This window comes from Sceloporus occidentalis, unplaced genomic scaffold, assembly GCF_023333645.1.
Source record: "Sceloporus occidentalis isolate IW3139 unplaced genomic scaffold, rSceOcc1.0.p SCAF_1, whole genome shotgun sequence".
Classification (NCBI taxonomy): domain Eukaryota; kingdom Metazoa; phylum Chordata; class Lepidosauria; order Squamata; family Phrynosomatidae; genus Sceloporus; species Sceloporus occidentalis.
In genome coordinates this window covers 78,340,776-78,355,546 of record NW_028316981.1, presented here as the reverse complement: position 1 = coordinate 78,355,546, position 14,771 = coordinate 78,340,776, and the positions used below count along the sequence as shown (strand labels likewise).

The following is a 14,771-nucleotide window of genomic DNA, read 5'->3' as shown; positions in this document are numbered from 1 at the left end:
TGGGTCAGCAACCTGCGGCCCGCGGGCCACATCCGGCCCCCGGAGGCGCCAGAACCGGCCCCCGCTCGCTCCTGCCGCCGATTGCCGCCGCTCCGGCCGCCATTTTGTTTTTTAAAATGGCGGCGCCCATCTAGGAGGCCCGGTGTGCTCCCTGGAGCCCTGTTCGAGGGCTCCAGGGCCGTGCCAGGCCTCTGAATGGGCGACGCCCTCCTCCCTCCTCCTCCTTCGCCCTCCACCCTCCTGGCCCCGCCCTTCGCCCTTCAGGCTCCGCTCTCCTGGCTCTCCCCTCCTCCCTTCTCTCTCCGCCCTCCTGGCCCTGCCCTTCACCTTCAGGCTCCACTCTCCTGGCTCTCCTGGCTCTGCCCTCAGCCCTCCCCCCATGGAAGAGTGGGGAGGGGGGGAAGGAGGAGGAGGAGGCAGAGAACGAAAGAGAAAGAAAGAAAGAAAGAAAGAAAGAAAGAAAGAGTCAGAGCCACTACCACGCAAGAGAAGAGGTTGGTTCATTGGGGGAGGGGGGTTATCGGAAGCTAAACCTACTGCCTGTGCTTTTGTGGTTTGGGACACAGTGTGCATGCATTTTCCCCTGTTCTGTGGCCTTCAGGTAGCTTCCACATGCTAACAAATATTGTTATTCTTATGCTTACATCCCTTGGTATTCTCTTTGCAAAATCCCTCCACATGGGCTGGCTGTTTGGGTTGAGACATTGTGCATGCATTTGATCTGGATTTCCTGCATGGCAGGGGGTTGGACTGGATGGCCCTTGCAGTCTCTTCCACCTCTATGCTTTCCCTCTGCTTTCTGACTTTCAGGTAGCTTGCATGCTGCAAATATTGTTATTCTTATGCTTACATCCCTTGATATTCTCTTTGCAAATCCCTCCACATGGGCTGGCTGTTTGGGTTGAGACATTGTGCATGCATTTGATCTGGATTTCCTGCATGGCAGGGGGTTGGACTGGATGGCCCTTGCAGTCTCTTCCAACTCTATGCTTTCCCTCTGCTTTCTGACTTTCAGGTAGCTTGCATGCTGCAAATATTGTTATTCTTATGCTTACATCCCTTGGTATTCTCTTTGCAAAATCCCTCCACATGGGCTGGCTTGCTCCTTTCTGGATTGAGACAGTGTGCATGCATTTGATCTGGATTTCCTAATTTTTATTTAACTTTACTTGTTCTTGTTCTTCATTTTGAATATTGTATATGTTCCCATTTTGTTTTTTACTTCATATAATGTTTGCAGTGTGTGTAGGAATTATTTATTTCTTATTTATTTATTTATTTTTTAAAAAAATATTTAATTATTAATTTTTGGGCTTTGGCCGAAGGATGGGACCGAGGAGGAGAGGCCAGGCACATGCCTACTTCTCCTTGCGGGACGTCGGTGGAAGCTCCGCCCCCGACATGCGGCTCCGCCCCCGGAGGGAGGAAGCTCCGCCCCAGCATGCGGCTCCACCCCCAGAGGGTGGAAGCTCCACCCCTGGTGTGCAGCTCCGCCCCCAGAGGGTGGAAGCTCCACCCCCCAGCTTCGGCCCCCCAGTTGTCTGAGGGACAGCAACCCGGCCCCCGGCTCAAAAAGGTTGCCTACCCCTGACCTAGATAATTTAATGATATTGAACAAGCAGAAAACACCAGTCAGACATGAAGACAACTAGAAAGATTTGATAGGTTTTTTTTAAAAAAAAAGATGGGAACAATTGTCAATACTTTGAAGACGGCAGCAACATGGTATACTTTTGAGTGCTTAGTATTGTAGAGATGTTGTAGCACCTTAGAGACTAACTGAAAGTGCTTAATTCAAGTTACTGAATGAAAGGTCATTGACACACTGGCTAAATACCTTAGATATACTTTTGTAGACTTTACTCACATATAGTATACAGTGTATGAGTGTTGTGTGCCTTCAAGTAGTTTCTGTCTTATGGCGACACTAGGGCAAACCTATCATGAGGTCATTCTGGTAAGATTTGTTTAGAGGAGTTTTGCCATTGCCTTCCCCTAAGGCTGAGAGGATGTCACTTGCTCAAGGTCATCCAGTAGGTTTCAAGGCCAAGCAGGAATCGAACCTGGGCTCCAAAGTCATAGTCCAACACTCAAACCACCATGCCACATTGGCTCTCATAGTACATGTACAAATTAATATCGGGGCTATATAATTATTTATATAATAATCTCTTTAAGGTTAGAATACACACACACACACACACACACATATGGTTACTATTTGAATATTATTATTTGGGTATGATTAAGCATGATATGAAGAGTTTTGTTATTGTAAAATATTTATTTTAAAATTACCTTAAAACTCAAATACAGTATTGAAGAACTATAAAAAATATTATGTTATAGTAGTAGAAAAATGGATGGGATTAAAATTGGATAAAAAAGGACAATATAAAATGAAAGCAAGGTCAGCACTAGAGGGGAAGGGAGTTGAATAAAGAGTCATTAATGTGAAGAAAATACACAACATGTTATTCTAGTTTGGTAATATTTTTGTTTGGATGTTTCCATATTTTTACGATTTGATTAAGGCACCTTAATTAAAATATTTTTATAAATAAATAATGTCACCTTAGAAAAAATTACATAGTCGTCTTTATAACAGCTTTAGTGTTTCCTCCATGATAGTATATCTCTAAAAATGAGATGTTAACTTGTACAGAAATTCCTGCCTTAACCATTTATTACCTGCATGCATCTCTGCAAACTGAATATGCTCAGATCATTACTAATAGGCTCTGCAATAGGTAGTTTTTGGCTTGTATAACAAAAAGTTATCAGCTGATTTCAGCTGACTTGCTCTCTGTACCAAAACTGTAAAGCTAGTGCAATACAAAAGTGCTGGAGTATTCATGCAAAGCTATTACACTGAAGAGGCACCTGCTCTACATAAATACAGTTCCCTGCACAAGCATTTTGGATGATGGCTTCTACTAGATAAATGCAAACAACAAATGCCAGCTGAGAAGACATTAATATTCCAGAACAGGTCTTCAGTAGCAGGAAGAAAGAAAGCATTTAATATTAAATAGCAAAATGCAAAGTTATTCCTAGCTCATTACTAGTTATTAATACTTCGGCAGCAGCACAATCCAGTACTGGAATTGTCTCAAAACAGTTCTACATGCTTAAATCGATCTAATTCTATTGCAGAATGCCTGGTTCTGCCAGAGCCAAAACCTCCTGCTAATTCTACAGTTCCCTGGACTGGGGCCAACGTACTTAGTTAGGCTGGTCTGCCAGGCAGCTGTCTTCTGTTGAAACCCAGTACCATTTCCTAGTGGACAACTTGAGTCACCTTCCAGACTCAACCTGTCTCTTATGGGCTTACATAAAGCTTTGCCCAGACAGAGAAGGAGATGTTGGTGGGGGAGGCAACAGTACAACCTATCAGCCAAGTGAACTCAACCCCAATTCCTCATACCCTTCAAGATCTAAAAGGAAATCCAGCTCCTCCTCCTGGTCCTAACAATAATGATTGGTAAGAAGGCAACAGAAAGAGAAGAAGGCCCCCACACCAGATGATTGGACTCAACCAGAGAGATAATGGGGCTGAATTTACAGGACCTAAACAGAGTAGTGAGAGTCAGGTATGACTTTGGAGAACAGGGTTCGAATCCCCCATTCAGCTGTGAAACCCACTGGGTGACCTTGGGCAAGTCACACTCTCCCATCCTCAGAGGATTGCAATGGCACACCCCCTCTGAAGATTTATCTCCAACAAAGCCCTGTGATGGGGTCATCAAACAACTTGAAGGCACTCAACAACAACAAAGTGGAAAGAGAGGGAGAGCGCAGGCCAGATGGTTTGATTCAATTAGGGAGTCATGGACATGACCTGAGCAGAGCAGTGAAGGATAGAGGGCCTTGGAGGTGTCTCATCCACAAGGGTTGAGGGGCTGTTAACAATAACAACTCCTACTCCACTCCTCCACCCCTTTTCCTAATAATGTCACCACCAAGCGCCCCATCCACCCACCAGGAGTCCCCATCCAAAAGGGAAGGTGAGGCAAAGCATCATCAACAGCAGCATCAATAAGTCAACCCTGGCATCCGATCTCCACCTGGGAAAGGAGAGATCCTGGGGAAATCTGTTGAGAAAACTGCCCTGCTGCTGGACAGTGGAAAACACTTCCTGGGAGAGGGCTGGAGTCTCCTTCTTGGGAGGTTTTTAAACAGAGGCTGGATGGCCATCTCTTGGGGGTGCTTTGATCCTGAGTTCCTGCATGGCAGGATGGGGTTGGACTGGATGGCCCTGGGGTCTCTTCCAACTCTAGGATCCTATGCTCAATGGCCCCCTCGCCCTGGGTGACCAGAGGTCCTCCTCACCGCAAAATGGAAGACATGCAAGAAAATGAAGGACATGACCAAAAAAAGCCTACAACACTCATAGAAATATAAACCCACACTCCTTAGTCCTGCTCCAAATGGAGGACTTTTGGGGATTCCTGTTCACCCCTCGTGGAACTTATGTCAAAATGGACGCAGGATCTGACTGCGGGAGAGAAGGATGGAATGGAAGACCTGTCTGGAAAAAAGAGGATGCCCCGATTCCTGCTAGACAGAAGGCTGGGATGGAGGACGTGTCCGGGAAAAGGAGGACACCTGGTCGCCCGAGTCCTGCTGGAGAGAAGGCTGGTGTGGCGGATGGGTCCAGGAAAAGGAGGGCTCTTTTGGTCACCCCGATTCCTGCTAGACAGAAGGCTGGAATGGAGGACATGTCCGGGAAAAGAAAGACACATGGTCACCCCCTGATTCTGCTGGAGAAGGATGGTATCTTGGACGTGTCCGGGAAAAAGGAGGACGGGTGGACCTCCCGATTCCTGCTGGAGAGAAGGCCGGGATGGAGGACGCGTCCGGGAAGAGGAGGCCGGGTCTGGTGACGGCGCTGCTGTCCTCCCTCTCTCCCTGTGGCAGCCTCCAAGGGCCTCCCCGGCCCCTCCCTCCTCCGCTTGGCCTCCCCCTCCGCCCGCAGCCATCCCCCCTCCGGCCCAGGCCCGGCTAAGCGACGGGGAGTCCCTCCCTCCCTCAGGCACTCACCAGGGACGCCTCCCCCTGCCCAGCCGGGGGGCGCTGCTGCTCCTGCTGCTGCTCCTGCTGCTGCTGCTGCTGCTGGGTCGCCCAGGCCGGCTCCAGCACTTCCCTCACCCGCTCCCTACGGTTCGAATCAACAACAAGATGGCGGCGCCGGGAAGGTGGGCATTCTGCCGTCATAGCAACCGGGTTACACAAGGTCCACCTCCTAGGGGTAGCGTCCAATCGCGTCCCTATCCATGCCCCGTTGTCTGTTGGGCTCCTCCTCATTGGCCGAGGCGGTTGTCACTCCTCCGCACCCCCCACGCCCCTTTCGGCAGGAGCCCCGCCTTCGGTTTTCCGACGCACGCTGCGGAAACGTGACGCAAGCAACCTGTTGTGGCGGCGGCTGCCTATTGGCCAAGGAGGCGTGCGCCGCCAGCCAATCACAGGGCGCCTTGCGCTGTTAATAATCTCTAGCACCCCCTTGAGGCGGACCTGGGAATTGCTAAGCTGTGGTGCTCCTGAGGAAAGTGGTCCTTGGGTTATCTTTGCCTGGCTTGACTTCTGACCCTCTGCAGCTGGAACAGTTTCCATTTCCCCCTTATCTCTTCTTATCCAGGCTGCCCTCTGACCTTGCTAGAAAGATTGCCTTGGAGTTTGCCAATAGATTCTGCTTATCTTTGGTCCCCTCCTGACCCTGTCACATCAAGCATCACCTCTGTCTCTCCAAAAAAGGAAATGGCTGGCAAGCTGCATCCACACTGGGGAAATAAGCCGGTTTGGCACCACTTTAACTCTTTCTCTGGCTCAAGGCTATGCAATTCTGGGTGCTGGAGTTTGTTGTGGAGCTCTGCTCTGCTCTGGGCCCACAACAAATTCCAACTCCCAGAATTCCATAGTCTTGAACCAGATGCAGTGTGGATGCGGTCTCCAAATATTAGCCTGTTTGCATCCCTTCCCTTCACACACTTTTTTAAAAAACCACATGTCCATCCAAACATGTTCTCCCATATTCTTGAGTAATGTATTTTAAACAGCAGAAATGTTGTTGTTGTTGCATGCCTTTGTTCACGACTTACAGCGACCCTAAGGCAGACCTCTCATGGGGTTTTCTGTACAAGGTTTGTTCTGAGGAGGTTTGCCACCATGGCCATCTTCTGAGGCTGAGAGAGTGTGACTTGCCCAGGGTCACCCAGTTGGTTTTACAGATGAGCTGGGAATTAGACCCTGGTCTCCAGAGCTATAGTCCAACACTCAAACTACTACCCCATGTTGTCTCTCCAAAACGGTAGAAATAGGAACATTTTTTAAATTACATAAAATGGGTTAAGGTAAATAAAGTATGGGCCACGCAAGAGGCAGAATGGTGTAGTGGTTTGTATGTTTGACTAGGACTTTGGAAACCAGGACTTGAATCCATGCTTAGCCACAGAAACCCACTGGGTGGCATGAAGTTGAAGGCTTTCACGGCTGGCATCCACAGTTTTTTGTGAGTTTTTCAGGCTACGGGGCTGTATTCTGGAAGAGTTTATTCTTGATGTTTTGTCTGCATCTATGGCTGGCATCTTCAGAAACGTCAGGAATAAATTCTTCTAGAACATGGCCACATAGCCTGAAAAATCCACAAAAGTAAAATAAAATTGGGTGACCTTGGACAAGTCACAATCTCAGCCTCAGAGGAAGGCAAGGGCAACCCCACCACCATGAACAAATCTTGCCAAGAAAACCCTGGGATAGGATTGCAATAAACTGGAAATGACTTGAAGGCACACAGGAGCAACAACAGCGAAGTTCAGTTAGAATAGCCATCTGAAAATCCAGGCATCCATCTTCTCCTCCCTAATTAACTTTCAGTATTAAGGGGGGGGGGGAGAGAAATTAGTGGGAAAACACAGATGGGTTTCAAATGGACAACAATGATATCTGTACCATGCCAAAATTCTATGACAAATATAGGGTAACTGCACAATAAAAGCCTCATCTGGAAGCACCCTGAGTCTTTTAGATAAAGGTGTAAAAACATAAGAAGATCCTTAGTTGGTTTAGATTAGTCGTTTTCAAAATGTTGGACAGGACGCCAGGGAGAACATAAGAATTGTTCTAGGAGAGCTTGAGAATTATTATTCCGCCTCCTCATTTTCTTTTTCTCAAACATTTTCTGTCCTGGAAGGGAAAAGAAAGGCAAGAAAGGCGTTTGGAGCCTCTGCCTGAGGAACGAGAAAGAGAGCTGTTTTCTTATATGATGTTAATATGAATATACACGAATGTTTGAAAAAAAATTTGTACACTAAACAAACAAAATATGTCAAATGGGGGGGCACGATGTCCAGATGTAGATTAAAAGGAGTCACAAGAGTAAAAAGGTTTTAGGACCACTGGTTTAGATCAACCTCCTGCAACTCTTAGTGTCTTCCAGATGTGTTAGACTACAACTCCTGTCATCCTCAGGCAACGTGGCCCTGCTGGCTCAGGATGTGTGGGAGTTGTAGTCTGTCACTTCAGAAAGACTGGATTACATCAAAAGACTTCCCAGTCCACCATTCTGCCACTGCCTCACCCTGCCCCTCTAGAGCCAATCAGATCCCTATGGAGAGTCCCCAAACAGGACCAGGTAGCAATAATGCCATCCTGCTCTTTTTCTCCAACTACCAGTATTCATAGACATGCTGCTGCTAATCATGAATGTATCATATAGCTATCATGCTCAAGTAGCCATGGATAATCTTATCCAACATTAAATTATCTAATGTCCCTTTAAAGCCATCTAAATTGGTGGTCAACACACTACATTGTGATGGTTTTCCTTCTTTTTCATTTATAGTGCATCTTTTCTCTAAATCCAGGACTCAGCAAGTACAATATATTTAAAACACAAAAAATTGCAACATTAGAATGGAAATAAACTGTTAACAACACTAAAAGCAGTTTAAATCATACAAGTAAAAATGTTAAAACGCAGTTGTAAAATAGTACAATTCAAAAGCCCCTTCTTTAAGAAACAAAAAAATCCCTTCTATTCTATTCCCAAAAGCTTGTTAGCAGAAAAAAGTCTTTGCCTGCTGATGGAAGGGCAACAAGAAGGGAGAAGTCCTAGCATCCCTAGGAAAGGACTTCCAGAGCCTAGGGACACCCAACCATTTGCACATCCCCACTCTTTGTGCTTGCAAAGCTTGCAAAGGAAATGAGACTGAAGGGCCTTCCCTGATGATCTGAGGGCAGAAGCAGGCTCAGGTGCAAAGATATGGTCTATCAGCAAATTCTGTAGTTTAACTATAAGTGCTGTGAGGAAGCACTTCCCTTTCATCTGTCCTTAATTTCTACGGTTCAATTCCCAATTCAACCATAAAGCTCAATGGGTGACTTTGTGCAAGTCACACCCTCTCGGCCTCAGATGAAGGCAATGGCAAATCTCCTCTGAACAAACCTTGCCAGGAAAAAACTGTGACAGGGTCGCCATAAGCTGGAAACGGCTTGAAGGCACACAACAACAACAAATGGCCTGGTAGTATTTGGACTGGTAGCTGTTCTGCATGGGCACATTTGCATCTGAGATTCTATTAACTGGAAGGGCCAGGTAAATAGATTGAACCTGGTATGTAAAGGCCCTATGTAGGGACCTTCCTCTATGGATTTCTTCCTGGCTTTCATCTAATACATGCACCCCCCTTCTTTCTTTACTATGAATATTATGAATGGTTTATACAACTTGGGAAGAGATCCAAAACAGTACAGTAAATGCCAGAGAAACCCTTAAATTATGCATATAGCTCTAGTCATCTTATCCTAAGATGATGCACTAAAAAGAAAAGAAAAGAAAAATTAGAAATATTTGTGGGAATTGATACCTTTTCTCTTTCCGGGGGGTGGGGTGGGGGGCTTCTGCACCATTACACATTCTGGTGTTCAGCTAGAACTGCCAGTGCTAATTCTGCAAACTGCCATCACCTAGAGAGAGGTGGATCAACACAGTGATATGGCAAGAACCAGATATTCATTTGATGCAAATCTACTCCTTTTCAAAAGCTCTGTGTGACAGAAAGCTTTCTAGTCAGCTGGAGATCTTGCACTTGTCAACATCGGAGAAGGATGGGATAATTGAAGTGGGAAGACCAAACTATGCCAGCTGGCCTCCACTCAGCAGAGATTTTGAACTCCTGCTTCTTTTTTCTGTTGCACTGCCCTAGTGTGAGAGACAAGTGTGTGGTTCTGCATAGTTAATGGAAAAACAAAGGGTCTTTTTCAAACTAATTGGGACTAAAAGTTCCTCTGTGAACTCTTGCTTCTCTGTTCCAGATCTCATTTCTCTATTATTCTGCCATAACCAAAGACTGTATCAATGGCCATGCTGACTGGGAGATTCTAGACGTCGTAATTGAAAAAGTAACATTTCTAAGCTGTTGTTTATAAGGCTTCCCTCACTTTTCCTTACTAAGTGACCTATCAATTGCTTAAAAAGAGATAAAAACACACTAGTGAAACATCCTGAAACTAAAATATTGCTGCAATAGGGTTGCTAACATATTGAAGTGGTGCTGGGTTTTTTTTTGTTGTTGTTGTTATTTAATGAAGTTATTGTTTTACTTTACGTTGGAATACTGAACATTCTTTCATAGTCCAAACATTTCCTATTTTTCTAGTATATTAACTTACCAATATTTTCATTTAGATATTCCAAAAGGGTACTTAGGCATCGAAGCTGTTTCTACCCTCCACCACAAAAGAGCTGTAAGTGGAGAGAGCAATTTCTAGAAAAAATGCTTGCTCAAATGAAGAAAGTGATATGATGCTATCACTTGAAAAGATTTACAGTTTAAGGTGAAGGGGGACAGATATTCACTTAGTGGCTGTATGCATGGGCCAAAAGACCTGTGTCTCCCCCCTCTCCCAGCTTGGTCTCATTCTGTGTGGATGACACAGGCTGACAGCCCCAGGCTGGGATCATCCAGACCAGTCACTAATCCGGCAGATTCAGCTCAATCCAAAGAGCCCTTAATACAGTTTTTTAAAAACAGCTATTTGCAGCAGAGTTTTCTAGAAACTCCACTGTGACAGTCAGCAGACCACCCACACCCCCTTACATGCTGCCACTGCTGTGTCCCTTGTGAAGGTCCCAGTTGTGGCCTGTGGCATTGGAAGGGGGTGCCTAGCCATATGGGTGAAGCCAGGTGCCCATTCCTGCCCTTATGGGCTAAGGGAGGGGGGCTTCATAGGGAATGCAATGATGGCAGGAAAGGGAACATGTGGCATCTGTGTGTGTGTGAACACCTGCCCATTACGGTACCTGCTCAGGGGTAGGAATGGGATCGCAGACAGGATTCCACAGGGTTGGCCCATGGTATTCCATGCACACCCAAAAAGACAAACAAATGGGTCCTAGAGCAGATCAAGCCAGAAAACTCCCTCAAAGCCAAGATCACAAAACTGAGGCTGTTGTACTACAGACACATCATGAGAAGGCATGACTCATTGGAAAAACAACAACAATAATGCTAGGAAAGGTGGAGGGAAGTAGAAAGAAGGAGAAAGAGAGGATGGCCACATGCTAGATGGATGAACTCTGTTAAGGAAGTCACAGGTATAAATTTGCAGAAAATAAGCAGAGCAGTGGAGGACAGGTAGTCTTGGAGATGTCTCATCCACATGGTCACCATGGGTGGAGATCAATTTGAGGGTGATTAATAACAAACAAACATTGTGCCCATGTCTACAAGCCCTTAGATGCTAATTCCGATTAGTGCTGTAGTGCTAGCTCCAAGTATTGGAGGCTTTTTGCCAAAGTGCCCTATCTCCACCTCACCACTGTCACTTGACACCACCTCCCACTGGACCCAAAGCACACAAGCACCAAGAAGAAGCACCCAAGATGTTCCAGCAACTCATGTTTTCCCTGCTTGCCTTCTCAGACAGGGCAGAGGAATAGGCAGTGACAGCAAGGAAGAATATCAGGAGGGCTAGGAGACTCTGCAGGTGGGTAGTAGGCAGATTCCAGATACCAGCCTCTGCCAATAATAATAATAATGATGATGATGATGATGATAATGATAATGATAATAATAAAAATAAAATTTATTTCTATACTGCTTTTCCATACTGATCAAAGTGGTGAACAACAAAGAATACAAAATACAATAAACCAAGAGACATCACAATATATACATAACATTAAAATTGAGCAATAAAAATTCAATCACAGTTAAAAACCATAAAACCATATCACAGCCAGCTGAGTTGATAATCAATGATACAAGATACAGATCAGGGGGGAGACCGCAAATATCAAGGCACATGTGGGAAAGCTTGACGTAAAAGAAAGGTCTTAAGTCTCTTTTTAAAGAGATCTAGGGAGGTGATGGAGCGGAGCTCATCGGGAAGGGTGTTCCAAATTTGTGGGGCCAAGATGGAAAAAGCCCTTTGCGAGGTTGAGACATATCTCGCAGTTGGTACCCTCAACAAATTCTTCCTGGCTGACCTGAGTGTGTGGGGCGGATTATATGGGGGGAGGCGGTCCTCCAAGTAACCTGGGCCCAAGCCATTTAGGGCTTTATAGGTAATTACCAACACCTTGTATTGCGCCCAGAAGTGAATGGGCAGCCAATGGAGATCTTGTAAGATGGGTGTTAGATGGTCAGCTCTAGAACAGCCGGCGACCAATCTTGCAGCCATATTCTGCACTAATTGAAGCTTCCGGGAATGGTACAAGGGTTGCCCCATGTAGAGCGCATTACAGAAATCCAATCGAGAGGTTACCAGAGCATGTACCACTGTTTCAAGGTCCCCCGGCCCAGATATGGTCGCAGCTGGCGTATCAGCTGAAGCTGATAACAGGCGCTTCTGACCGTCGCATCCACTTGAGATGTCAATTGGAGCAACGAGTCCAGAAGCACTCCCAAGCTGCAAACTGAGTCCTTCAGGAGGAGTGTGACCCCATTCAGGACAGATGGAGAAATTACACTACCCGGGCCTGGGGAGCCTATCACTAGTACTTCCGTTTTCTCTGGATTCAGACTGAGTTTGTTTTCCCTCATCCAGCCCATTACCGACTCCAAGCAGGCATTTAGAGGAGAGATGCCATCCCTAGTCACTGCATCAGTTGGAGACACAGAGAAGTATATTTGGGTGTCATCGGCATATTGATAACACCGCGCCCTGGATGATCTCTCCCAGCGGTTTCATGTAAATGTTAAATAGCATGGGGGACAAAATAGCTCCTTGAGGAACACCAGCTATAAGTTCCCTCTTATCAGAGCGAACGTCCCCCAGTTGCACCATCTGGAATCTGCCCAAGAGGTAGGAACGGAACCACTGGAGGGCAGTGCCCCCGATTAGATCGTGGATTATGTGGGACTTATTCCTGACAGACCTGGCATTACACAGGAGCAGAGACAGGGTTTGTGGTACAGTTGGACTGACCCTCGGTTCTCTTTGGTTAGGAGGGTGGATGGAAGGGGAGGTAGATATTAAGCATCGATCTCGCCTTCCTTTCCGTTGTGGTTCCACGCTCCTACCGCCGTATCTCCCCTTGCCCCACACTACTTTCATGGTTTCATGAAAATTCAGGAGCCACAATAGAACAGTAGTAAGAGCTCTTGTCTACTCATGAGGTTTGCTCATGAGCAAGTAAGAGATTGTTCTTAGTTTTCGTCACACCATTTTACTTACACTGAAATTTACTATATTTTGATATCCTTTACATTAGCACTGGATATAAAAAACCCTAGTATCAAACAGAAAACTTTTCCACACTATTCTCCTTTATTTTTACAGATGAAATTACCAGTAGATAGACCCCATACACATGCTTGGTGACTACATCCTCTTCTTTTGCAACACCCACACAGTGTAGACAAGATTAAAAGATAAATGATACAGTATTTTGAATTTAATAAAACAGCTTATAACTCCATTGCAAATGTGTGGGATGCCATGAAGGCAGATGCCAGAGGCATTTATATCAGTAAACTCTCAGGTGTCAAAAATGGCATGCTTTAGAAAGGAAATTATTAAAGGAAATAATAAGTCTTGAAAAAAGACATAAAAAGTTAGGAAGTTTAAACATATGCAAAGAGTTAATTCACAAGCGGGCAGAATTTTAAAGTTTAGAAATTAATAAAATATCAATATAATTGCTCTATTTAAAACAAAAATCACAAATTTGGAAACAAATGCTTTAAATTATTAGCTCAGGCACTTAAAAAATGTTTCAGTTAGTGATTCCAATGATTACGATGGAACATGGTGTCCCAGCATGGGAAACAAAAGAAATTGGTATACAATTTTTAAAATATTATGAAAAACTTATAAAACTTTATTAAACAGAACTTTATAAAAACTTTATAAAAACAATTTTATGAAACAGAACCCTCCCACAACAAAAAATATTGAGAAGTACTTAGATAACTTACAGAGAGAAAGAGAGAAAGAGAGAAAGAGAACATTTCAATTACAGTTTTATGGGTAATTTCGGTTAATTTGTTATTGTACGGTTCTTTAAGGGAGAAGAGATTTGAAGGCAATTACCTTCCCCAAGGCACATGCACAGTCAATTACTGATTATATTAATGCATTTTGTAGTACTGAAGGTGTGCAAGAAACCTGTTCTTCATCTTACTTCATCGCCATATTTGTGTGCATGTAGGCTGCAGCTCTTTGAGTGGAACAAGACACACTCATACCCACCGCCGTGCTCCAGTGCTGCTGTCAAACAGGTAATACTGGCCTGTGACTAGAAACATAAACGAAGGAAAAACATTAGCCTTCGTCCCATCCCGTAATCCTAACTTCTACCTCTCCTTTTTCCCCCCTTCATCACCTGTTTACTAGGAACTGCACTACCAACAGCCCATGGTCCAAGCAGGCAAGCAACTAGAATCATAGAATCACAGAATCATAGAATAATAGAGTTGGAAGAAACCGCAAGGGCCATCCAGTCCAACCCTCTGCCATGCAGGAAATCCAAATCAAAGCATCCCTGACAGATGGCCATCCAGCCTCTGTGATAAAGACATCCAAGGAGGGAGATTCCACTACACTCTGAGGGAGTTTGTTCCACTATCGGGCAGCCCTTACTGTTAGGAAGGTCTTCCTAATGTTGAAATGGAATCTCTTTTCCTGGAGCTTGCATTCATTGCTCCGGGTCCTAGTCTCTGGAGCAACAGAAAACAAGCTTGCTCCCTCCTCAATATGACATCCCTCCAAATATTTAAACAGGGCTATCATATCACCACAGGGCTATCCTGGGCCCAGTGCTATTCAACATCTTTATCAATGACTTCGGACGACAGAAATAGGGGCATACTCATCAAATTTGCAGATGACACCAAACTAGGGGGAGTAGCTAATACCCCAGAGGACAGGATCAAAATTCAAGATGACCTGAATAGATTAGAAAGCTGGGCCAAAGCTAACAAAATGAAATTCAACACGGAGAAATGTAAGGTACTGCACTTATAGAGCGGAAAAATGAACTAATTTTACAACCAAAAAACACACCAGCTCAGACTGTGGACTATTGGTGCTTTACTGTATCAAGGAGTTCCACCACAGTTCAGAAAATATAACATGGTTGCTGGAAATATCTATCTAAAAGATCTCAGCCTGTTGCCCTATACAGCTTGGCAGCTTGATAAGCAAACAGCGATCCCAGAATTGCTAGAAATTTCAACTACAAACATAGAGGCACAGGTGGCCTGGTTCTGTGGCATCTTGACCTGCAGGAATTTTTTGAAGGCCCCCTCCTATGATTCATGCCTATA

At 45.0% G+C, this 14,771-nt stretch overlaps 2 protein-coding genes across 7 annotated transcripts in view; both read right to left on the bottom strand.

Moving 5' to 3' along the window:
• Positions 1-5,208, bottom strand: part of LOC149321662 (inositol hexakisphosphate kinase 1-like) — a 49,472-nt gene extending 44,264 nt beyond the window's left edge. For 2 of the 3 annotated variants that reach the window (XM_089526504.1, XM_089526515.1), the window contains exon 1: positions 5,044-5,208. The gene's annotated coding sequence lies outside the window, so the exon portion shown is untranslated. The remainder of the gene's footprint in view (positions 1-5,043) is intronic. The other variant, XM_089526523.1, reaches the window with a different exon arrangement.
• Positions 5,209-11,104: 5,896 nt separating this feature from the next.
• Positions 11,105-14,771, bottom strand: part of CDHR4 (cadherin related family member 4) — a 34,593-nt gene continuing 30,926 nt past the window's right edge. For all 4 annotated transcript variants that reach the window (XM_089526471.1, XM_089526462.1, XM_089526491.1 and 1 more), the window contains one exon: positions 11,105-13,741. In XM_089526471.1, the coding sequence (XP_089382597.1) occupies positions 13,686-13,741 (56 nt within the window). In that variant the 3' untranslated portion in view covers positions 11,105-13,685. The remainder of the gene's footprint in view (positions 13,742-14,771) is intronic.